Source organism: Eulemur rufifrons, chromosome 1, assembly GCF_041146395.1.
Source record: "Eulemur rufifrons isolate Redbay chromosome 1, OSU_ERuf_1, whole genome shotgun sequence".
NCBI classification, from domain to species: domain Eukaryota; kingdom Metazoa; phylum Chordata; class Mammalia; order Primates; family Lemuridae; genus Eulemur; species Eulemur rufifrons.
This window is the reverse complement of record NC_090983.1, coordinates 84,178,201-84,202,969: the sequence shown is the minus strand read 5'-3', so window position 1 is coordinate 84,202,969 and position 24,769 is coordinate 84,178,201. Positions and strand designations below refer to the sequence as shown.

The window sequence follows — 24,769 nt, the reverse complement described above, 5'->3', positions numbered from 1 at the left end:
GCTATAGGTAACGGAGAAGTTTATATTACAAAAGTAGCCACACAGGGGATATCTCTATTTCTGAATAGGGGATATCTATTTCCTGAATCCAACTTAACAGTTTCATGTCCATGCATACTTTTTTTCTTTAATCCTCTAGTTTATCTGGGCTGATTTCACATAGTCACATGAATTGCTTTAACTTGTACCTATGCATGGGAAATCAGATAGATGGATGCTATTTTTTAATATACTTCTTAAAGAAGAAAGCAGAGTTTGGTTGACACACATCCAGTTTCAGATAGCGTGTGCAGCTGTGAATATAAGTACAATATATCCGGTGAAAAGAGCTCCAAATGAGGAATCAGGAGACATGGCTTCTTGACCAGAAACTGCCACTAACATCTGCCAGCTGTCTGATCTGTGAAACCTGGTTTCCTGTTTTGTCATGCCGGCATTCTGGAGGTGGGGGGACAAGAAGCCTGCGAAGATGGCTTTGAAGAATCTAAAAAGTGCTATGGGAATATAAGCAGGTGATATCAAAACAAATTAGAGGAGCAGCTGTTCCTATCTTTATAGTGATAGTCTCTGTCCCCGGTTGTGCACATCATTTCTTTCATGGCCTCCCCTGTCTCTGTCTGCCCAGGGCTCAGTTAGAACAGCAGGGCAGTGTGGTCACTGGCTGTGAGGAACTCCTTTTTAAATAGGATTCTGTTCTTTGATCCTGAGAAATGGAGCCAGGGTCAAGATAAATGAAGATTTTCATATTCTTAAAGTGCAATCGCTTCCCTCACTTGTCTTTTATATTTTTGAAAGGGGAAAAATGTCAGTAGTATTTAAGTGGTGGGAAATATCAAGAATAACAAAACCAAGGTCACAAATCTTGGGCATTTGGCCCACTGAATAAAACATTATAGTGTGGAAGAGTAGGAAAAGATCAATACTTTAGATAAATGCCACTTTTTGCATGGATATAAAAATGTGGGAAAAAAGGACAGTAATGAAATTTGATTGTCTGACTCACCCAAGAGTGTAAGCGTGCGCATCTGTCTGGTCTCCCTGCCGGCGGATAGCACATCGCCAGGTGTTATTTCAGAGTTTAAGGATGGGCTCTCTCCTGCCAAACTTTAATAGGTATTTCTGAATTTCTCAAGTTGCAGTAAAATGCACTGCTTGATGCAGGATGGGTGTCTTAAAATGGCTTTCTGAGAAAAATAATGTTTCTCTTAAAAAAGGAAGACCATGTATAAGTAGAGTGTGTGTATGAGTGCATGTGTGTGTGTGTCTGTGTTCAACGTAATATCTCTTCAAAGTCATGGACTAATTATATGTAGGCATAGCAATATTTTTTTCTAAAAGCAGATTTCTTTGGAGTTTGTCTCAGAGATACATGCCGCAGAGGCAGGCCGTAGTATCAATTAATTTTATAATTTAAATGCAAATATACCAAAAGCAAGAACAACAATAAAAACGCCAACAACTATGTATTCTCTTTGATTTTATTTTTGCAGGTGGCAAACCATGTCCCCCTAGTCAGGCCCTCCAAGAATATCGTTTATGCAATGAACATTCCTGCATGCAGCTTTACTGGGAGACATCACCATGGGGACCCTGTTCTGAAGACACGTTGGTAACTGCCCTTAATGCAACCATTGGCTGGAATGGAGAAGCTACATGTGGTGTGGGCATTCAGACCCGGAAGGTCTTCTGTGTCAAGAGCCATGTCAGACAAGTGATGACCAAAAGGTATTATCTGTCTACTACTGAAAGTGCATTTGATTATTGCATAGTTGAACATTTTTATTTGAAAGCATTTATCAATGAAGCAACTGATACACCCGGGTCTCTGCTAGAGTAAGAGGATTTTGTTGTTGCCGTTGTTTGGTTCTAAAGACTAAAGCATGTGTCTCAAACAAAGATAAACACAGTTACAACATGTATCACTAGTGCATTTACAATATGTACATTAGTTAATGGATAAAAATAATGTCCACAAACATCAAATGTGTTTGAATAATCAAACAAGTTTTCTAGGGCTGGTCTCAGTAATTTTTACTCTTCTCAAATCACATAAAGATTAGGTCAACAAAAGGTAGTTTCTGCACTTTGAATTATAGGGTTGTATCTTACTGCTCATTAGACTCCACAGGTAAGTGGAGTGAGCAGATAAATCCATACTACCATTTTAATTATACTAATCCATGACTTCAAGTAGGTTACAATACCATGCATGTTATACTATCTGCACGTGGAGATATAAATTTTTTAAAAGGAAGTAGAAAAATACAGTCATGGGATACAAGGATATAGATATCAAGAAGAGTCAAGAATAACTGCAAGCGAGCTGTGAGAGTTTCATCTCTAGACCAAATGAGGAGATCTGTCTCTTCCTAAAGTTTATATGAGAATGCTTGTAAAAAGAAAATAGATGGGTTCTATGCAGTATACAGAGACTGGCCTGTCCATAGGGGTCACCAGTGGCCATTTTTGCAGGCTGCACCTTAGCCACAGGTATGGTGGGTCACCAGGATGGGCTGGTGCAAGTTTTGGTCCAGTGTCATAAGTTAGACAACTTGGAGTCTTTCCCTAGGAATTCTCAAGCTGGGAGAATGAAATGCTCTCTCCCTTCTGCTCATGATACTCTAAGCATATGTACTTAGAGTTGCCAAGACATGATCAGGTCTGGTGGAAAAAGCAAGAGGAGAGAGTGAAGCTGATGCTCAGAAGGAAGCAGAAACGAAGTCATAATGAATCTCGGCAGCATCAAGCCTGGTCCCATCCCCTGTACCTACACCCTTGCCCTTTCTGGAAAAATAGGCAAATGCATTCACTCTTCTGCTTCACTCAATATAACATGTGTTTCTGTCATGAGCAACTCAAATACCTCAATAATTTTATCTGGGCGCCATGGTGAAGAACTCTGGGCCTTATCCACACTGCCATGGAAGCCACTTAGGCTGTGTGTAAGGAAAGTCACAAAAACTCAGTCAAGGGAAATGAACTGCTTATGGCAGAAACAATGGGCAGACACTGCCCAGTGCTGGTGTTGGGATATCTGATGAGCAAATGGTTCTGCAACTATACATGAAGATAACTGTGACTTGAAGTGAAGCATAGCCAGGAAGACCTCACCTCTCTCTCCTAAATACAGTTATCTTCATGCATATTTGCAAAATCATCTCCAAATACAGTCTTGAGCACAGTGTCTGACATGCGGTTTTCCATAAACATTTCTGGAATTTATGAATGAACTAGACTTGCGTGTGGGGGAAGTGATAGAGATTGACAAGGATTGAATAGGAAGAGCAAAACAAGAGAAGCTGTTATTTATCTTTGCTTCAGGAAAAAATATTTAATCTTCCATGATAAATTTTGGTAAAGGGGACTATCTTGAAGAGCAATGAACAGATGATACATGTGACCTGCTCTTATTAATTCATAAATGTTGTTTCTGCTCTAACACCTTACTCTACATTGGTTGTGATATTTTGCAGAATGTCAGTGTGTGTCAGTTGTATTTTTCAACATGCCTGGTACCCATAGCACCACATGGACTGATTAGATCAATCAATAAATTGAAGTTATAGACAAATATGGATAATAACATTTTGCATCACCTGGTTCAGGTGGTAACCTAATTCATGAGGTCATGGCAAAATCTTAAAAAGTTTTATAAAGGTATTATGCAGACATGAAAACTCCTTTTATTTGCAGCCTGGATAATGTTTAATTTTGTGACCTAAGTTTTTAACTGCTTAAAAAATATGCATGAAACATTAGACTCAATATAAAAATAAAAATAAATATGGCTTAGGTATAGGAGTAAAGTCTACATAAAATGCAGCAAACTATTATTATTTATAGTGATGAGAAAATTTAGCATGCCTGAAGTCTGATCTCCCTTCCACAAAATTTTTCAGCTCTGAACCACAATAGGAAAAATCTACTTGACGTGGATGTAATTTGTTTATTTCTCAGCAAAAGAGAATTAGAATAGAGATTGATACAGTGAATCAATTATCTCATTTTAAAGGGCTACTTGGATAGAAAAAGTGTTATATGTTCAAATAGCCATCTAATTCCTCTTCTATCCTTATAATCACATGGAATAACTCATTTTTATAAAGATCTCTGAGCACATCAGCTTACTCAAAGGTTAACTTAAAGATGTTTTTTTGAGACCAAAAAAAAAACACAAAAATCAAAATCACAGGACCAGAAGTTTGTAGTTTAAAGCATAATTCATAAACTAAAATGTATTTTTTGAAAATTTCCATAAAATATCACACTTTTGTTTTGATGCAGTTTACCAACACAGAAAAATCAATGGCACAGATGTTTTCGCTAACACACACACACACACACAGACACACACACACACACACACACACATACAATTACTTTAGGCACTGTTAATGAGGCTGGAGACATAACAACCGAATTTTAATTCTTACTGTATGTCTCCAAACAGCCCCTCTAAACATGAGCAGCCTGCATTGACTTTAGTAAAGTTAATTAAAATTCTTGAGGTTAATGAGCTTAATTGAGCTAAGAAAATAATTCCTGGTGTCCAATGAAGCGCCCGGTGAGATTATCTGCTATAGAAAGCACCCTTTGCTTTGGCCCACAAAATAAACTTTTTGTTCTTTTTCATGTGAAAATCATTCCAATGGGAAAAGATCCCCTGTCACATATGAAATTCGTGGGGTGGGAGTAGAAAAATAGAAACAGGAAAGGAAGAAGAAAATATCCTAAAGAAAGACTGGGTCTTCAGGGTAGAGAGGAGGAAGCAGGTCTCCATGGAATGGGTGGGATGAAATAATGTGTTTTGTCTCTAAACCCACCACACTGAGATGCACAGAGTTTCCTGCATGTTCTTGCATCCCTGGGTTGGTGCTTTGGTTTCCATGTAATTGTATAGGTGAGAATGTTACCATTGTACGAGTAATAGAACTGATCATATCAGAAAATGAGAACTAGCTAGGGCACAGCTGAACCAGAGTAAGAGCTTGTTGGGATATTCTTGGAGCTGTGTTTGGTTTTGTTTCACTATTCAGTTTTTTTCCCCCTCAGTGGCAATGTACAAAACAAATAATAAAGATTGAGAACACACAACTTAAAGCCTTTCAAAGTTCCTGATAAGGCACTTTCTACCTTTAATGTGAAAACACCTGGCATTTTGTGAGATACAGTAATAAATAGCTCCATTTAAACATTTAATGTGTAAAAAGTTGGCAGGTCTGCCCCGTCTATCTGAGTGAGATGAATATGCCTGTTCCTGGGTCAGAAGACTGATCAAGGAGATGGAGCATTGTGTGTCTGAATCTTGATTATGGAGGCATAACTGAAAAATGGCAGGCCTTTGTAGCTCAATTTGATGCATTTCAGAACAGTGCTTATAAACAGCGGAAGCCTACTGTGTGGCCAAGAGACAAGAGTTATAGAACATTCCAGTGCCAGTCCAGGAAAATATATGTACTGAAATGGAATGCATTCCCCTTTTATGGACAGCATTGCCGATCCAGGATCACAGTGTTATGTGGAAGGCAGTAAGTTAAATTATGACAAAAGGCAAAGGGCCATATATGCTTGCTAACTAAAATGTGAATCCCTATGCTTCTCTGGATTTCAAGGCTTCAATTTTGTTGTGGAAATGGCTGGAGAAATAAGCCTAATATCCCCCAGGGTTTGTCTTCGGGCTTCAATAGCATGGAATACGATTCAATCATCCAATTACTGTTACTAAATATTTACACTGAGCTAAGATCTGGCATTTTTAAGACACAATGTAAAATGGAATTCCATCACAGCATTCAAAATAAGTGTGTGTACAGCACGTGCATTTGTGTGCACACACAGACAACAAAACGGCAGCACAAAAAATGTCAAAGCCTTTTTTTGTCAGTGACAATACAGTGATGCAGAAAACAAACCTTATGGTTTTTAGAAGTAGGGGAGCACATAAGTCGCTAATATTCAAACACGGTATCTTTGAGACTAAGAGGACGTTTATGGAAATTGGAAATGAGATGATGCGTGAAGAGGTAAATTCATGTGGATAAATAGGAAGAGGAAGTCGAACCCCTGAGGACAAGGTAAACCTTTTTGGCAGAAGAAATGACAAAAAGACAATTTCCCTGGCAAGAGAATGTGTGGCCTTTATCAGACCAGAAATCACCTGCATTTCCAGGAGAGCCCTCAGTTCATTGCTTCTGTAAAAGCACTGTAACCTAAGCTTGACCTTTGTCATTGAGGAATGATACAGTTTCTCTCTGCTGGACTTAAGGGAAGAAAAGGAGAGAGAAAGGGGCCATACCATGGGAGCTGGCATTATTCCCAGTGAGTGTTTATTGGGACTGATACTAATAAAGGAGGCACAATCAGTTCCTTTAAGGAGGTTAGCACCTACTCCTAATTGAAGTGGATAAAGTTCCTGCCATATGAGCAACCCTCTACAAAAAAAGCTGAAGTCTAGCACCGCAGATACTCCTAGTCTGTTTTGTGATTGCATGCGTGAGCGTTGGGGAGGGTCCATGGGGGGCCCATGACCCACTGAGCACATGGAAGTCGCCATCACTCAGGTTGTGCTTTCCTTTCCAGACATATACCAGCAGCAGAGACTGGAGCAGTTAGAATAAATGACAGTTCAATTTATTTTTAGTAGACCTCAGAGCATGAATAAAAGACTTGGGGATGATTTTAGTGTTTTTTTTTTTTTCTTTTGTTATTCTGACTAAAGTATGATATAAATTTTCCTGACCAGAGTAGCTTGTTTAAATAACACTATATCCTCACAAAGACACTCTTGTTTCTCTCTATTGTTATACTCACATAATTGATCTGTTTGATAGATGGTTTGTGTGTGTGCATGTGTGTGTATTAAGGATGCTTAATGATAATGCCATTAATAAGAATTAATTTATTGAGTATTTTTTCTGTGAGTATATACATTTTTCATTTTAATTAATTTTTTAATCGAAGCATTACATGTTCCATAGTAGAAGTAAAATAATACACATGGACTGATGATGGAGAGCAGTTGATTCCCAATCATCCCCTGCTCTACTTCCTAAACTCAACTACTTTTTAACAGTTGCTGTGTTTTCTCTCTCTCTCTCTCCCTCTCTCTCTTTTTTGACTGGGTGAGCTTTCACATGGTTTACTGTAATAATAAATAGGTGAACAATGAGAGCTTTAGGCTCTCACTCACCCCTCCCTTCCTCCTGCATCGTCACTGTCAACCAAATTATTGGTTTTTCTTTTTTTAAATTTTTTTTTATTTCAGCATACTATGGGGGTACATATGTTTAGGTTACATATATTGCCTTTGCCCCACCCGAGTCAGAGCTTCAAGGGTGTCCATCTCCCAGACGGTGCGCACTGCACCCATTAGGTGTGTGTATAACCATCCCCTCCTCCCCCTCCCATCTGTCTGACACTTTATTGGTTTCCTATCTACCTCCACTGGATCTTTATGTCAATGCAAATGAACACAAGTATAAATTCTTGTTCTTTCTCCCTTTCTGATGTTTACCTTCTAACTCCAAGTGGTATGTTTTTCACACATCATTCATACATCTCTGCATTTATCAGTTTAAAATAGTCATTTCTTGACTTGCTCCCATGAGAGTAATAAAGCTTAGCTCATTTACACTAACTTTTCCTGGCTTAGCCTCCTGAGTGTGATTAGGACTACAGGTGAACACCATCAAACCCAGCTACTTTTTTTTTCTTTTCTTTGTAGAGACAAGGTCTCCCTGTGTTGCCCAGGCTGGTCTTCTTGAACTCCTGGCCTCAAAGGATCCTCCCACGTTGGCCTCTCAAAGACCCTGGGATTACGGGCATGAGCCACTGTGCCTGGAGGCATTAATATTAATAATTTTTAATTTTTTACATACAAATACTATATCATTTTATTTATTTATTGTATATTAATTTTTAAATTTTAATTATTATGGGCACATAATAGTAGTATGTATTTATAGGGTACACATGATGTTCTGATACAGGCATACATGTAATGATCAAATCAGGGTGGTTGGGATATCCATCACCTCAAACCTTTATCATTAATACTTGTGACTAATATTCTTAGAACCTTTGTCTTAGTTCGAGTTGCTATAATAAGAATACCATAGACTGGGGGGCTTAAATAACATTTGTTTCTCACCGTGCTGAAGGCTAGAAGTCCCAGATCAGGGTGACTGCATGGTTGCCTTCTAGTGAAGGCCTCTTCCTGGTTTGCAGATGACATCTTCTTGCTGTGTCTTCACACAGAGGAGAGCAGAGAGGGGAAGCCAGCCCCCTTATGTCTCTTCTCGTTAGACACTAGTGACATTCATGAGCGCTCCACCTCAAATCTAATTACCTCCCAAAGGTCATTACATTGGGAGTTAGGTACCAACGTATGAATTTTGGGGGGAAACAGAAATTCTGTTCATAATGACATTGCTTCTTATTTCATTTATGTTTAGATCAACTCTCTGAACACCTGCCTTGGTGGATCACGACAGCCAAGTCTCCACCGTCTCTCCTTCCCCTTCCATCTTTCATCCCGTACCCATTGCGTCTTTACCTTACTGTGGCAAGAGTGATATTTTGGAACATTTTGTTCCAAAGCAAAATTCACTCTTCCACTCTTTGCCTATGCCTTGTTTCTAAACTGTTAAAATTATGAAAATGCTTTCATTTTTATAATTATATGTCTTATTGTAAATTATAAAAAGGTCTAATGTCAGTCAGATTCTTCTGTCTTCTTGGATGACCTATTTTTCTTCCCTTTTGCCCCAATTATTATTGGTTTCTTTTCTCACTCTTTCTTTGGGTTTGAAATATAGACAATCCCTGTATTTGCACGTTGGTCAGTTTGTATACACTTGGTGGATTTTTTTCACTCTGAATTGTCCTCCTTTTGTCGACTCTGTGATATTAGTCCATTATTTCCTTGTTAATTTTTTCTCCTTCATTTTCTCTGTTGTGTCCTACTGGGAGTCTGTTATTACCTATTTAAACTTGCTAGGCTGGTGTCTTTTCTATCATAATTTTTTTCAAGTGCTCTGTCTGCATGCGGCTTTGTGTCTATTACTTATCATTTCCGTACTCAATGTATCATCTGAGAATGGAGACGATCTGCTACAGGACTAACTGAAGGAATGTAGGCAAAACTCTTAGCTCAGCACTGGCTATCTGATGCGGAGCTCATGCCGTCAAGCTTTATACACTGTGTCTCTGTTCTTTATAAGAAACTTGTAGGGAACAATTTAAAAACCAAATATATGCTTCAAAATGCTTTCTTATTTTTCTTCTTAGTGTATCACTGTTGTAGAAGATAATAAATGTGGGTTTTGGCCCTATGTACTCATGAAAACAAGCATTCAAACAAACACACAAAAACTTGCTTGCTATTTTCTGAGACTTCAGTTCTTCCAAGTGCTTGTGAATCCATTGACTATTTACATTACTGTCCTCCCAAGTATGGACATTAAATTAATTATCAGCAAAATAGCAGAATTATCTTTCTCTTGTTAATCCTAGTTAGTGTATTTGTTATTTTCAGGCTGTAATATCTTGCATACTCTAACTCATCAGACTACATGTTCTTTAGAAATACCTGCTGATTATTTAGATATTTTGGAGTTCTGTTAATGATCAAAGAAACATAGTATTTTTAAGTGACCTTCAATAATTTTTGTTTTCCAATATATCCATATATTGCTTTTTATTTTCCTCTTCCTTTTGTAGGTTATCACTAATTTTTATATTATCCCGAATAAAACATTTAACAAAATGGTTTGTTCATTTTAAAAATATAAAATGTTATTTGAATTGATGCTGATGGTGAGATACTTTCTTGTCTCTTGTCTTTCATTAGTTTTAGGGATTTTTTTTTTCTGGTCTTGTGAGAAGTATTTTGTTCTCTGGGTCAAGAGGGCTGAAGTCTGCTTCAGCCTCTCCTCTGGCTGTGAGCACTTGGGCAAGTAGCTTCACCTCCCCGGGTCTCTTCCCTCATCTATAAAACGAATAAGAGGGCCTTGACATTTCCTGTTCTAAAATCCTGTAGTTCTGTGTTAAACCACTTACCTTTTCCAGGAGGCATTGACATGGTCTCTTCACATTGACAGATGTCCAGATTCTACTCGGCCTGAAACCGTGCGCCCCTGTTTCCTTCCATGCAAAAGAGACTGTATTGTGACTGCTTTCAGCGAGTGGACGCCCTGCCCAAGATTGTGCCAGGCAGGTAAGTGGATGCCGCTTTCTTAGTGCTTTCTTTCCTAAACATCTGATTACTTCCCCACCACTAAATAAGTGAGAGATTATGGAATGTGAGTATTCCGTTTGCATGTCATCCTGGAAACAAAAAGGTTGGTAAAAGTTTGTAAATGAAATCGTGTATTTCCAACTCAATCAGAACTTGGAAGGGAGAACATAATCAGTTATTACATGTCATAATTTCACTGGTATGTATGGCAGGAGTACTCACCTTCTGTTTAGTATTTTGAACATTCATTCCAGTGTGATTCCTTATAAAGCATCATCGCTATCACAGTTTCTATAGGGCCCCTGTGTGCTTGGAGCCTGATTCCAGGCACATTCATTAGAATATATGGCTTAAATACTATACTTACATCACTGATACATATACAAAGACCTGAGAAAACAAGAGTAGATACATAAAAAAGTATTGAACAAGTACAGAAATTAGCAAAATAAGATGTATATATTTTTTTCTTAATGGTGATGCTTTTTGCACCTGGTGTATTTGGAGGGCTATGATCCAAGACACTTAATACCTAGATCCTAGATGAACACACAGGGGTGCTTTGGTAAAGTGATCCTCTTTCTTAGAATAGATCTTTTCCCCAAGTTTATTGCAATTCCTTGATGAACTAGTCCATGTGAAGTACATTTATATCTTTTCCCAAAGCTCCATTTTGGACTAAGATCCAGGATTGATAACTTGTTCCCTCCTCCCTAGTCTTGCATGCTAGCCGTGGGTCTTTGGATCTTACCATTGCCATGGTGAATAAATAAATAACTAAATAAACATTTGAGTGCCCTGAAAACATTTTGCTAAGTGAAAGAAGCCAGTCACAAAAAGATCACATGTTTTATGATTTCATGTACATGAAGCTTCCAGAATAGGCAAATATATGGATACAGAAGTAGACTACTAGTTGCTCAGGACTGGGGGGATGGAGAGACAGGTAAGGCAGTGATCCATAAAGGGCACTGGCTTTATTTTTGAAGTGATGAAAATGTCCTAAAAATCACTGGTGGTGATGGTTGCACATAAAACCATTGAATTGTGTACTGCAAACAGGTGGATTGTATGGCATGTGGATTTTATCTCAATAAAGCTATTTAAAAAGAAAGAAAAAAGCCAATCCAAGAAAAGGAAGTTCTGACTTGGGCAAGGCAAAGGCGATATATGTAACTTAAACATTTGTACCCCTGTCATATGCTGAAATAAAAAAAAATTAAAAAAGAGAATACAAAAAACAAAAAAAAATTCAAAAGAATCAGATTAAAAAAAAGAAGAAGAAGAAAAGAAAAGGAGGGACAGAAAAAGTATTAACCCTGGTGCCCAGAGTTGAGTGGGTCTCATCCACTCCTTCCTGGCCATCTTACTGTCTTTCGGTGATCATGTCTCCAGCAGGGCATGGCTCTCTGTTGCTGTGTCAGCTTCTGGAAGAGAGGAGAAGGAAGTATGCAATTTCACAGAGAGAGAACCTGTCCGAGATTGAGAGCATTAGCGCCTTTCCGTGAATAATTCCAGCTCTATGTACCTAGGATCCCTCAAATTCCCTTTGACTCACACATCTATAGCATCACTTCGTCAGAATAACATGAAAATATGGCCAATATTGACAGAGATCTGACAGTCATTCAAACTACCTCTCAGTGATCGGAAACAGGGTAGTGGCAACTGCTGAAAATAATCATCAATGTCTTGTATTACAATGGTGGGGCACCTGCATAAAATTTTGTAACTCTACCATTTCATCTTTCTTTTTTTTTTTTTAAATAATTTTTTGTTATATGTTTTTAGCTGTCCATATAATTTCTTTCTATTTTTAGTAGAGATGAGGTCTGGCTCTTGCTCAGGCTGGTCTCGAACTCCTGAGCTCAAATGATCCGCCCACCTCGGCCTCCCAGAGTGCTAGGATTACAGGCGTGAGCCACCGCGCCCGGCCGATTTCATCTTTCTAGTGATTTCTTTTTGTCACATAATTAATATAGCGGCATCCAGTGAGGTTTGCTTATGGATAAAGTCAGAAATAAATACATTGAATAAGAAAAAGCTTTGAAAATACAGTGAGTTATTGATCTGATCTTTTGAGGGATGTGAACAACAATCTCTTCTAAAAACTTCCAAAATGTTTTTCTTGAATGAAAATACAAAGTCAATGAACGGGATGAACAGGGTCTGTTGAATAGCCAGGGTAATGCCATTTCCAGACAGAGTAAGATAGAAAAGCTAATGTCTACTGTCTCTATGCTGAACCATTTGAAAGGCAGCATCTAGGAGGCTGACTTTTAGAATTTTAATGATAATATTTGTAAAAAAAAATTAGGCTCTTAAAGATAAATATTGAAAAAATGTAAGAGGATGATATAATCTGTGATGATGGAGTTTTACTGAGGTGCAACTATTCCTTTTAGTTTCTTATTCACGAGTTTAGCATATTTCCTCTGTTAAATGGTTATAAGAAATAAAAGACTGAGTTTTAAAGAATACCCTATTGGCAGCCAGAACTTGGTTGGAGCTATCGAAGTCCCCTGATACTTAGGCAAGCAGATTAGCTTTGTTGAGCTGGTATACCCGGGTGACCAGAGACTACTTCAGCCACTACTATTTGGTGTATTGTACATTCAAGATAATTCTCTTTACTGCCTGAAAGTTTTTTTTTACCAGCATTGGCTAAAGGTAGAGGAATCATAGGGCATGTAAAATAATTGCTCTTCAAACAACTTTAAATTTTACTCCAATTTTCAGAGATTCAATTAGTTGTTTAAACGGTTGGCATTGTTTTGAAAATAGTTCTAACTCTCTGTGGACTTTTCTTGCCTCCAACTTTTCAAGCCTAGATAATTCTTTTCACAGCTTGGCAGCCAGGGACCTGGAGGAGCAAAGATTCAATTTTCAGATTTCTTCCAGCTTGCTACTTCAATCCTATTTACCCTCATGTTTAGTTTATACCTCGGGAGCAAGATGTTATTAAATAACCATGGGTTAATTAGGAGGCACTATGAGAGGGGGAGGATTTTGGAGGGAATGCTACCTCTAAACCTATGGTTCTCAAACTTTATTGCATTCGAATCACCTGGAAGCATTTATTAATATGCAGATTTCCAGCTCCATGACTAGAAATTCTGATTCAATAACCATGGGATGGATGAGTCCTAGAAATTTGCAGTTGTAAGAAGCTACAACCTCTGAATGGTGACCCCTTTGCCTTCATTCTGAAGAAAAAGGGCCATAGATCCATGTACAAACCCTGCTTTACCTCTGGGCACTTGGTCCTCGTTTCAGCTCCTTGAATGTTTCATGTTCTACCCAGTTCACGAGGCTATAGATTGGGGTATAAGAACACTGATGCTGGAGCCAGGTGGCTGAGGTTGGGTTTCCAGGTTTGCCCTGTGACAGATATATTACTTAATTTCTCTGCCTCAGTTTCCTCTTTTGTAAAATGGGGTTAATAATAACACCTGCTTATAGGACCTCCTCCTGGCACAGAGTAGGCACTGGGCAAGTGTCTGTCTAGTTGTTCAGAGTCTTTGCACCTGCTGGTGTGAGGCAGGCACTCTCTGCAACTGCCCCTCCTTCCTGGGTCCTCAGCCTTTGCATCTGCACAGACCTGCGTTTTCCCTGGAAATCGGCTCTTATCTCCCAGACTGCCCTCCCCCATCCACCCCATTAAGTAGATCATTCCACAGCATCCTACACACCCCCTTTATGAACTCATCATGCCTATCTTTATGTTGTCCCTGCTAGATTTTAAGTCCACAAATTCAGGAACCACTTCTGCCATCTTCACTGATGCATCCTCTAAACCCAGCATAGTATGGGGCACATAGTTGCCACTCAGAACATATTTTTCGAATGCATGGATGTCCTGTAAAGAGATAGAAGGGTGTGGGTTTAAATGTAGGCAGTGAATTTTTCAGTTCTTGAGAGTGACCTTCAACAGATACTTTGTGAAATGGTACTCCAGGACAGTACTTCCTAAAATTGATGTGCATATAAGTCCCCTGGAGATCTTCTTAATCACAGATTTTAATTCAGCTTACCTGTATGGGGCCTGGAATTGTACCTTTCTGTAAACTTGCAGGTTATACCTATACTTTGCGTATAATGCTCTGGGTGGGGTGGGGTTCATTAGAAATTTTAGAGCAAGGCAGTATCTTTATCAAAGTGGTACAGTAAGAAGCATGAGTCAGGGACAAATCAGCAGGTGGGGACACAGTTGGGGTGAGGGTGAGGTGGAAAAATATGGTTTAATCCAAACTGAGGGATTAAGAAAAGTGTTCCAGGAGGACGATGGGCCTGAGCAAGTGGAAACCTCAACTAATGAGGACAGAGGGACTCTATTTTTGCATCTGTGGCTTCATTTTGGGTCACCAAAGTTGAGAAAAGTTTATGCCCATGGTCCCCAAACTTGACTGCACAATAGTATCACTTGGACATCTCTAAAATATACTGGTGCTTGGATCCTGTTCCAAGCCATTCTCATTTAATATATTGGCGGCATAACCAGGAAATCACAGGATTATGTAAATCCATTCTAAGCCTCTCAGAAAGCCAGGGTGGTTCCAGGGGACCAAGTGCACCAGCACTGATTCATGCCTTAGCAATGGGTGAGTTGTGACAGGTTTTACTTTGTCCTGGCTAGGTTCTTGAGCTAAATCCATAAGCCTGAAAGGTATTTTTCAAGCCATGAACAATCTCTAGTTAGTGGCCAGCCATGCTTCTTGTCTTCTTCCTCCTCCTTTTCTCAGTCTCTTCTTAAAGGGATAATGATAATCCCACCTTCTGCTTAGCAAACCAAAGGTCTATCAAGCTTTGGCCCTGTTGTGACCTCTCTAATTTTTAAGTCCTTGTAATAAATTAATCAAATGATCAAGCACCATTTCTTGGCACTTGTGATTTTTCTCCTATTCTTTCTTTAGCCTGTAAAGCACATGCCTGCCTGAAGTATTGAATGTTGTTTGGTTACTAATAGCAGCAGTTTGCTTATTGCAATGTTTCTCAGCCTCACTGAATTTTGTCAATGCACAGATGGCTGAGACTCATCCCAGCCCACCTCAGTTTGATGAATTTCAAATGGAATTTCATCAGTTTGAAAGGACATCTTCGATATTAAAGCTCTCCATAGGTGACTCTTATAAGCAGTAGAGAATGAGAAACACTCACTTAGTGCTTGATATTTTACAATATGTCTTCATATACATTTTAACCTACTACAAGAGATCATTGATAATTGTTTGTCTGGATAGTGTTGGAAATTAATGATGTTGGCCACTGGTTTCAACAGTGTCATACTTCATGTTTTCACTTTAAGGTCACAAATCAATGCTATATTTTCAAAGTTTAATTATATGAAGTTTCAAACATGTACATAAATGAACACAATGTTAATATGAAGTATTAATGATTAATGCAATATACTTCTGTATGGTGATGGCTACGCAAAGCAATTATCAACTCACAGACATTATCATCTTTTATATACTAGCAGTTATCACCCCTTCCACCCCCAATGAACTACTTGAAGTAATTCCTAGATGTGTTTACTATTGATACTTTATGGGAAGGAAGAATATGGTGGAGGTAAAGTTATTAGATTAAAGATAAAAAAATGGCATATTCAAAATAGAATATTCAACGAATATTCCTAGAAGCCATGGAGCTAATGATTAATTATTTGTCAATCTCAATAATTGGAGGCTGAGGGAGTTCCTTTAACTTTTATCTCTAAGAGGTGAGCTAGATAACAGTGTCATGGTAACAAAAAGGCCAATGGCAAACTGCGGCAGGGAAGTGGTAGGAAACCTCATTTGGTGGTATCCATTTCCTCCTGTGTCAACCCACCTGGAGTTATGCTTGAGTTTCCAGGATCAATAACAGTCCTTTTTTTTAAAAACACCTAGGTAGTGTAGAATAGATTCTTGCGTTTAACTTCCTGGATTCAAATCTCATATTTGTTACAGAATTCACTTTAAATTTGCTGTGTTTTAATTTCTTCCCTTCCAAAATGAGATAACATTAGTACCCACTTCAAAGAGCTTTGTTAAGGAGATTAGGATGCATGGAACAGTGCCAGGTACATAGAAATGTATGATGATGATGATAATGATGACAATGACAATGATAGTAAGAGTTCCTTAAGGTCAGAGGATTTATATTATGTTGGCTTCCTGCAGTATTAAGTCTTCCATATGTGGGTATTATGGCACTTTTTTCCATGTCTGTATTTTCCTTGGAAAGACTGTAATCTCTAGAGACTAGGGGTCTTCAGTTCCATTAATGAACTTGCAGTGCTTTGGACAGTGTCTGGCATATGATGAGCATTCAGTAATTGTTGTTGAATGAATGAGTAAAGGGGCTCTAAATCTTTTCTCCAATCAGCTCTAATTCTTAAAGATTTTGGTTCCATGTAGATTAAATCATGGCATTAACAGATTTTCCCACAGATCCAGGACAATTAGGGAATTAGTCATTCTGAATATCAAAGAGGTAAAAAATAACCTGTCCTGGACTTCAGAATTTTGCCTACTCAAATGCATACCAGCACCACCCTCCCTCTTTACTTCCCCCCTTCAAGAGTATGCGGCTCTTCTCCTCTCCACAGACCTACCCGCACCTTTGCCAACCTAGGCATTAAAAAATAGAAGGCTAATTTATTCCCAAATCATGAAGAGTCTGCTGTGTTTGAGTAGTAGAGTCTTCAAGCCTGGAATCCTGGTCCCAAAAATGATGTTGAAGGCAATCTAACACCTTGTTCATCCTTGAGAAAGTGACTTGACCTAAATTTCTTTTACTTCTCTAAATTTTGGATAATGTTGTATTTTCCAAAGTGTTTTTGAAAAATTAAATGAAGTAAGATGTAGAGCTCACATATATGTCCCCAGTCCCAGCCTGGTACCTGAGTGCAGGTACCTTTGTCTTTTTAGGTGCCACTGGGTGTGATTTGCTTCCTTTAGTCTATAATTTAAAGTCCATAGATCACTACATGGCTCTAGTACTCAATAAATATTCTCAATAATTTAGTAGGAGGAATGACAAACACTTGGGCTTGTAGAGATTACAATTCTCAATCATATTCCTGCCAAACTGAAGAGTTCTGCTGATAAAATTCATAAAAGTCACTTTCTTCCAACTCATAGGGGGAAAAAGTTAATGCATAAAACTCTCTCAATTAAAAATTCTTTTAATTTTTTTTTCTCCAATGTGTTTTTCTTAAATGATGGCATCCTCTACCTGTCTCTACTAAAACCCAGTAAAAGATGTTATCAGCTTTGGTTAAAAACAAACAAACAAAAAAGGCTACACCGTCAGAGTTCCATAACCATATCTGCTCAGAACACAGAACTCTGAGATGGTGTGACTTACACTTCTCCTTCAGAGCAAATATTACTCCAAGACATATCTGATGGAGCATTTTCAGTCCAAACTTCTTCCTCCCACCCCATTACTCTCTCTTCCTTCTGGACCAGAAATTGATGTATATTTAAACAGATCTGGAGTCCACAATATCATCAGCTGAATTCTTCCTAACCTCCTACAGTGGCCCCAGGAGGTAAGTCTATTCACACATGACTAACAGGTGAGGAACGCCAAGCTCAGAAGGATGAAGTAACTGCTCCAAGGATACCCAGTATGTTAGAATCAGAGCAAGGCTGAAATCCAGGTTTCCATGACTCTAGCCCTTCTGTTTCCATCCTATGACAACAAGTTTCTTGCCAAGTCCATAGGCACAGATCATCTTGCTTCTCTGTTAGTAAGTCAAGAATGTGAAGCCCAGTACCTGTGATGTAGGCTTTGCATGCTGTAGATCACATATTACTTTGACATGTTCAATGTCATAGACTATTCAGGATAGATTGATGATAAAGGAAAGACTGTTTCATTAGTCCTCCAAAGATGAGGCAACAGACTCCTCTAGGGAAGCACTTTTGCTCGTGTGGCCCAAAAGAAGCAAAGACCAAGTCAAGAAACCCAATATATAAACTTGCTACATTGTACAGTTATAGAAAGGCAAGTTAGACAAATTTAACTCTTATCACTGAAAGGCTGTAATTTCAACCTAGCTTTGCATGATTTCACTGCCTCTTCTTATCACATTTATAATATCTATAATTTATTGATACACATTACCCTATTTCATTCTTTTTATTTAAAGTGTTATTTTAGTTTTAAATGACAATAATTTTATATATTTATGGGGTAGCATGTGGTATTTTGATACTTGTATAAATGACTAAATCAAGCTATTTAACATATCTATCACTTCACCTGACTATAATTAATGATAATGTATATTTCAAAATTGCTAAAAGAGTAGATTTTAAATATTTCGCTACCTTATTTAATTCTTATCTCAATCTTTTATAGGAAGAACTATGACTCCATTTTACATTAGAGGGAATAGAGGCTTAAAGATAGAGCCCAAGATTGCGAAACCGATGAAGGCAAAAACTATGTGGAATCCTAAGCTCTTAACCACATGTTTAGCAACCAACATTTGCTGAATGATCACTGGGTTCCAGGCACTGTGCTAGAGATGCCGCATGTATACACACAGAACAGCACATGAAATAGACACATGTCTCTCCATTCCTGAGAGGGACTATCTAGTGAGGGAAGATAGAGATATTGAACACATGGCTAAGTGAACATGCAGTTAAAAAATGTGGCATGTGCTATGCAGAAGGTCAGGGTGCTATGAGAAGGTAAGAAAAAAAATCTGATTTTCCCCCTCTGTCTAGAATGTTTCTCTCTTCATCTCTCCTGCTTGTCCAGATCTTACCAAGGCCTCAATCCTTGCCTCTTCCAGAGTTAGTCCTGATCTTTCTGGGAAATAACGACTTCTCCCTCTGAAATCTCATAACTCCGTCTGAATGGTTTGTATTCTGGCTACTGTTAAAGTGTTTTGTGTCCCTCAGATGGAAAGTGAACTCCTTGAGGGCTGAAACTTTGGCCTTTTCAGTTTTCAGTCCCTGAAGTACCCAGTAATAAACTTAAGACAGAAATAATAATAGCTGCTAGTAAGGACCAACAGATGCTAGTAAGACCAACTGCTAAAAGGACAGTTAGTTTACCTCCAGAGCTCAGTTTCTCCCGTAATAATTTGTGTAACTCAAGGCAGTAACATATGCAACGATGCTGGCCACAGAATGTGTGGCACTTCAAGAATCTGGCCTCTGGTTTCCTGGCAAAGGTGGTTAAAAGGGAAACATATTCCATCCTTTGAATTTATTTTTATTTACTTATTCATTCATCTTTCAGTCTATTATTTGCAATAAAATCATATGAATATTTCAGGGAAGCAAAGCCTATTTAATTGGTAGTTCTTTAAAGTCATTTCTCCCTGGAAAATCACATTTCAACAGAGGTCACCAACTGAGGTACAGGTTACTGTTTTCAGCAATTTAGATGTAGGAAATGCAATACGGGGTTTCGTAGGATTTCTTTTTTGATAAAACCTAAGGCTGTAAGGTTGAAATGCAAAATTGTGGTCATGTGCAATCTTTCACGGGCTTAGGCTGACCCAAGGGTAAAACTTGGAATAATTGGAACAGGTTTTTGAAGTGTGGTCCAGAGACATTCAGCTCAGAACTGCGTTGTATGCTTGTTACAACCCTAAGAGACTCTGATTTCAAAATCTGAACTGCAGCTTGAAAGCCAACATTTTTAAACAAACTTCCTTAATGATTCTGAGACACACTGAAGTATGAAAACCACTGTATTGGAGAAACATTTCATAAGAAATGTGTGACAAGCACCTACTGTATTATTCTAATTAAGTCTATTTTTGTCTTTAAGGATCAAAGGCCTTTAAGGCACATTAGGTAAAAAGCGGCTTGTTGGGAGGTTATAACAGGAGCTCTCATTGATCTCCAAATATAAGAAAAAATAACCCATCTGGGAATTATGGGAATTGGAGCAGCCAACGGGAACTGAGGCTCCTTTGTTCATCTCTTGGGGCCAGTGTGGTTCCTCCTGTCCCTGCTTCTCTGCATCTGATGCCCTGCCCCTTCTAGGGGGCTGCCTCCGAATCTCTCCACCTTTCTAACCAGCAGCAACACAGCCCCAGAACAGCTGCCCAGTCCCTACTCTACAAAACTTTTTAACTCAAGCACCCGACATTGACAGAAACTTCTGTTGAAACTTCTTTATTCAACTAACCAAGGCAGAGAAACTGGTGGCCCAGTTTGTACTTTTGTACCAGGTCCCTCAGTCCCTCAGCAACCCCTGGGAGCAGCTCCCCAGCTCAGAGACCCCTCTGGAAGGGGAGTGCAGCACCTCCTGAAGGCAGCAGGGACTGAGCGCGGAGCATCCCCTCGGAGAGGGCCTGGGGTTCAGGCTTGGACTTTGGCCTTTCCAAGTGGCTCAAGTCCAGCTCTTTGGAGAGAGTTCAGAATCGGACTCATCCCTCTCTGGTGCCCCTAGCAGCCCCTCTGGGTGCTGAACTGGCAGAGACCAGTATGTTTCCAACTCAAAAGCCCACCCTTTTGGCACTTCACAGCTTCGGTTTGGGAAGAGAGCTGTTGTAAATTAAGTAGAAATATAGAAAAGGAAAACGAAGAATTAATACCTTCATGTGGAGTAGAAATGGGAAGGAGAAAGAAAGGACTCACCCTGAGTGTGACCTGGGTCAGATATTTTACTTCAAACAAAATATGTAGTCTGTGCACTTAGATTTTTATCAAAATGCCTTGGCTATGATTCCTACCAATAGTCTGTGATAAACAGTGTTGTCTTGGTTATCTAATCAAATAAACCAACATACCAAACAAAACAAAACAAATACAAAGGCAAACAAAAATAACCAAAAGTAATTAGGTTTAGTGCATGGAGGTCTGTCCTTTACTCCTGAAAGCTAATGTTGTGCCTTCTTAGTTTATATCTCATAGGTACTTTAAAGCACTATTAATTTTCTTCATTCAGTAGCCAAGCTACATTACCATAAATAAATTCTGTGGCACACATGGATATTCAGAATGATTTATTGTTAGCACTGGTGGCAAAAATCTATGTTCCTTTGGATGTGAATGTTCTTTTTTTTTTCAAAATGCTTTTACTTCTGGCTGATTTCATTCTTATATCTCTAGAAATCTCTGTGGACAACACAATATGATCCTTATTTGTCTATAGAGGTAAATGAGTTGTTTTTCAGAAACCAAGGTACCAATTCTAATTAGGAGTTTATTTTTAGACTTTTGATGTCCTTTCTATGAAGAAACTGAATAAATTAGTTTGATTTACCTGGGGTGTTTCTTTAAATTTATTAAATAACCTTCCTCAATTAAAAAGAATAAATTAATTATTTTTTACTTCCTTGGCTTTGGTCCCATTTTAATATGATTCTAAATTAGAGTGTGGTTTCCAGAGGTTTTTGACTCACTGGATTAGCTAATATGATGGTAGTTTTATAAACTGTTTAATTTGTATTAATATAATAAAGGCTGGAGTTAGAGGTGGAGTTAAACATTGGGATCTTAATATGTCAATTTGAAATTCCAGGTTTTATAAGAACAGCAAATAATTTATGTCAGGTAACAAATCAAGAAGCTATTAAATTCACACTCAAAATGAAATAGATTGCTCATGGTTTAAACAAACAACTTTTAAGTGTTCTCTAATAGAAAAATCAGCCCTGGATAGTCTGCCAATCTTTTGAAATTGCTTCAAAATTAAGTTTCTACATATAAGTTCAGATAGAATATCTATTGAATGATATGTTTTCAATGATAAGAAATAAAATTTCCAAAAATAAGTATGCTACGAGTGACAGACTCTCTGCCATTTGAAATATTTCCAAGTTAAATTTAATTCACTGATACCTAAAGTATGGTTATTGTAACTCGATTTTGAGATCTGATGGATATCCAAAGTAGAAATACAGATCACATGAATGTGGTAACAAGTTCTGTTGGAAGTGTGTTAATTTCTAACTTGACTAACAATGTCCTCTCTCTTTGCTGAGTGACCACAATGCTTTTGAATGGTATTTGACTTTATTTACATAGCATTTAATTATATTCTGTCTGGAGCTTGCCAGGTATAGTGGGACAAGCTTGACCTTGCCCTTTAGAATCTAACAGACTGGTAATGGACTCCTGGTGTTGCCACTTTTTAGCTGTATGTTTTGAAATTTAGTTAACCTCTCTGAAACTCTATATGCTTATTTGTAACATAGGTATTACACCTATATTGCCACATAGGTATAACATCTATAGGACAACTTACTTCATAGGATTTTCTTATCCCTTGCCAAAACGTTAGCTCAGCAACAGCTGCTCAATATGTGGTAGTTCCCTCCTTGTCTTCCATAATGTATTTTGTTTCTCTCAAGTAAGTTTTAGGATCCATGAGTACTCAAGCTCAAGCCATAGACCTTATGAATTTTATAAACAGAATATACTTAGAACTGTGTGTATGTGGGGGGAGAGAGTGAGAGAGAAAGAGATTCTTATTCTTATATCGAAGCAATAATAGGAGATTAGTAAATTTACATTAAAATGCATTGCATGGAATATGAAATACATGGCCAAGAGATCATACGTGGCCTTAAACTTTGAGGAGTTCCTTTAGCCATGCATCTTCCCTCCACTCAAAATCAGAAGCAACTGAGAATTAATCAGACAGGAGAACAAAATGTCAGCTGTTTCTCAGCCTCAGAATTAGACAGACTTTCCTAATTTGTCACAGCCCACGCAGGACAGCTATAAACTCTTCTTGGGTGATGACAGGTGAGAATAGAGCAGAATATGTACAACTTCTGAGCAGATGTACCCCAAAGAACGAAAAGGAGAGAGAAATTAGAGCCACACATATCCACTGCTTGCTGCCAAAGTCATGATTCAGATACCACTCAGCCTTCCCGAAGGAGACGTAGGTGAGGGAGGTGGAGAGAGTCCAGGGATGAGGAGGACTATGGGCTGGATCTCCTTTCACATCAGGAGGGCTCCATCCTCACTGTCTGGTGCTGTGCAACTTCATGAACCCACATCCTGCCTTCCACTGCCTCCTTTACTTCCTTTGGCTATACTGACTTCCTTTGTGACCAAGCTTGTTTCATCTTGTTCAGACTTTCACGTGCTGTTTCTTCTCCCTGAAAAGCTCTCCTTCTAGCCCTTTGCTTGGGTGTCTTTTGATCAACACTTTGTTTTCAGTTCAAACGTGATCTCCTTGGAAAGCCTTTCTCTGACTACCTTTTTAAAACACCCTCCTTCCTCCTGTCCTTTTTCGTGCTCACTATGCTATGTTATTTTCTCCTAACATTTACCATTATCCTGACTAGGATATAAACTTCATGTCTTCTTCACTGTTAAACATGTTGAATAGGGGCTGCCACAGAGTTAGTGCTCCAATATTATTGAATGAATGCTAATGATGAGTGTATCATTAATTCAGTAAACCTCTTTGTAGGGCTTACTATATACCAAGTTTTATGCCAACTGCTTGTTACATTACGATGAATAAAATGAGGTTACTTTAATCAAGGGGCTTTTAAATAGGGGATTCAGGTATGTAAACTCATGTTTTCTCTAACAGGAATGAGCACAGGGAATTATGGAGACAGAGAAGAGGGTGTCTTGTTCTAGCTAAGTGATTGGGGAAGATGTGACCAAAAAGGTAAGAGTTGGTAGATCAGGAGTAGCCAGGCAAACAAGGCATAGAAGTTTATAGGTAACAAGTTGCAGAGGAAATGTGTGTGCAGAAGCTTGGCCATGTGAGAGCGCATTGTAATTGAATTAGTTACAGGCAGCCCATAATGCTTGGGATGCATAACCCGTATGGGGGAATGATAAGATATAAAGCTAGAGAGATATGCAGGAGCCAGCTCATGAGGGGATGTATGCCATTTGAGGAGTTTGGACCTTATCTGGAATTCTGGTGAAATTTAAATTTTAAGCATGGGTATGATAAAATCGCATTTGTATTTTAGAAAAAGAAAATAGTACAGAAAATAATGAGATTAGGCAATGTTGGAAACCAGTGAGAAAATTAGGGGACTGTTCAATTATCTGGGCAAGAAATGAGAAGAATATTTTCTTGAATAGAAAAATATGAATCATAGCTGTCTTAGTCCATTTTCTGTTACTTAGCATACCTGAAGCTAGATAATTTAAAGAAATAAAATTTATTTCTTGCTGTTCTAGGATCTATGAGGGCTAAGGTCTAGGGGGTGACTCTGGTAAGATCCTTCTTGCTGGTGGGGCCTCTTTGCATGGTCCAGAGGTGGTGCAGGGCGTCACATGGTGACGGGGCTGAGCGTGCTAACTCAGGTCTCTCTTCCTATTTTTATGAAGCCACCAGTTCCACTCCCATGGTAGCCCACTAATCCATTAATTTATTATTCTATTAATTCATGAATGGATTGATCCATTTGTGAGAGCAGAGCCCTCATGATCCAATCACTTCTTAAAGGCCCTCCCTCTCAATACTGCCACATTGAGGCTTAAAGTTCAGCCTGAGTTTTACAGGGGACAAATATTCAAACCATAGCAATAGGTAAGCACATAAATTACCATAACTCAACATTATTTAATGGTGTGTTTT

The 24,769-nt window shown here is 38.5% G+C and overlaps 1 protein-coding gene across 1 annotated transcript in view; it reads left to right on the top strand.

Moving 5' to 3' along the window:
• Positions 1 to 24,769, top strand: part of THSD7B (thrombospondin type 1 domain containing 7B) — an 841,191-nt gene that overhangs the window by 438,772 nt on the left and 377,650 nt on the right. Inside the window, exons 9-10 of the mRNA XM_069473127.1 lie at positions 1,491 to 1,725; positions 10,101 to 10,216. Coding sequence (XP_069329228.1) covers positions 1,491 to 1,725; positions 10,101 to 10,216 — 351 coding nt within the window. The remainder of the gene's footprint in view (positions 1 to 1,490; positions 1,726 to 10,100; positions 10,217 to 24,769) is intronic.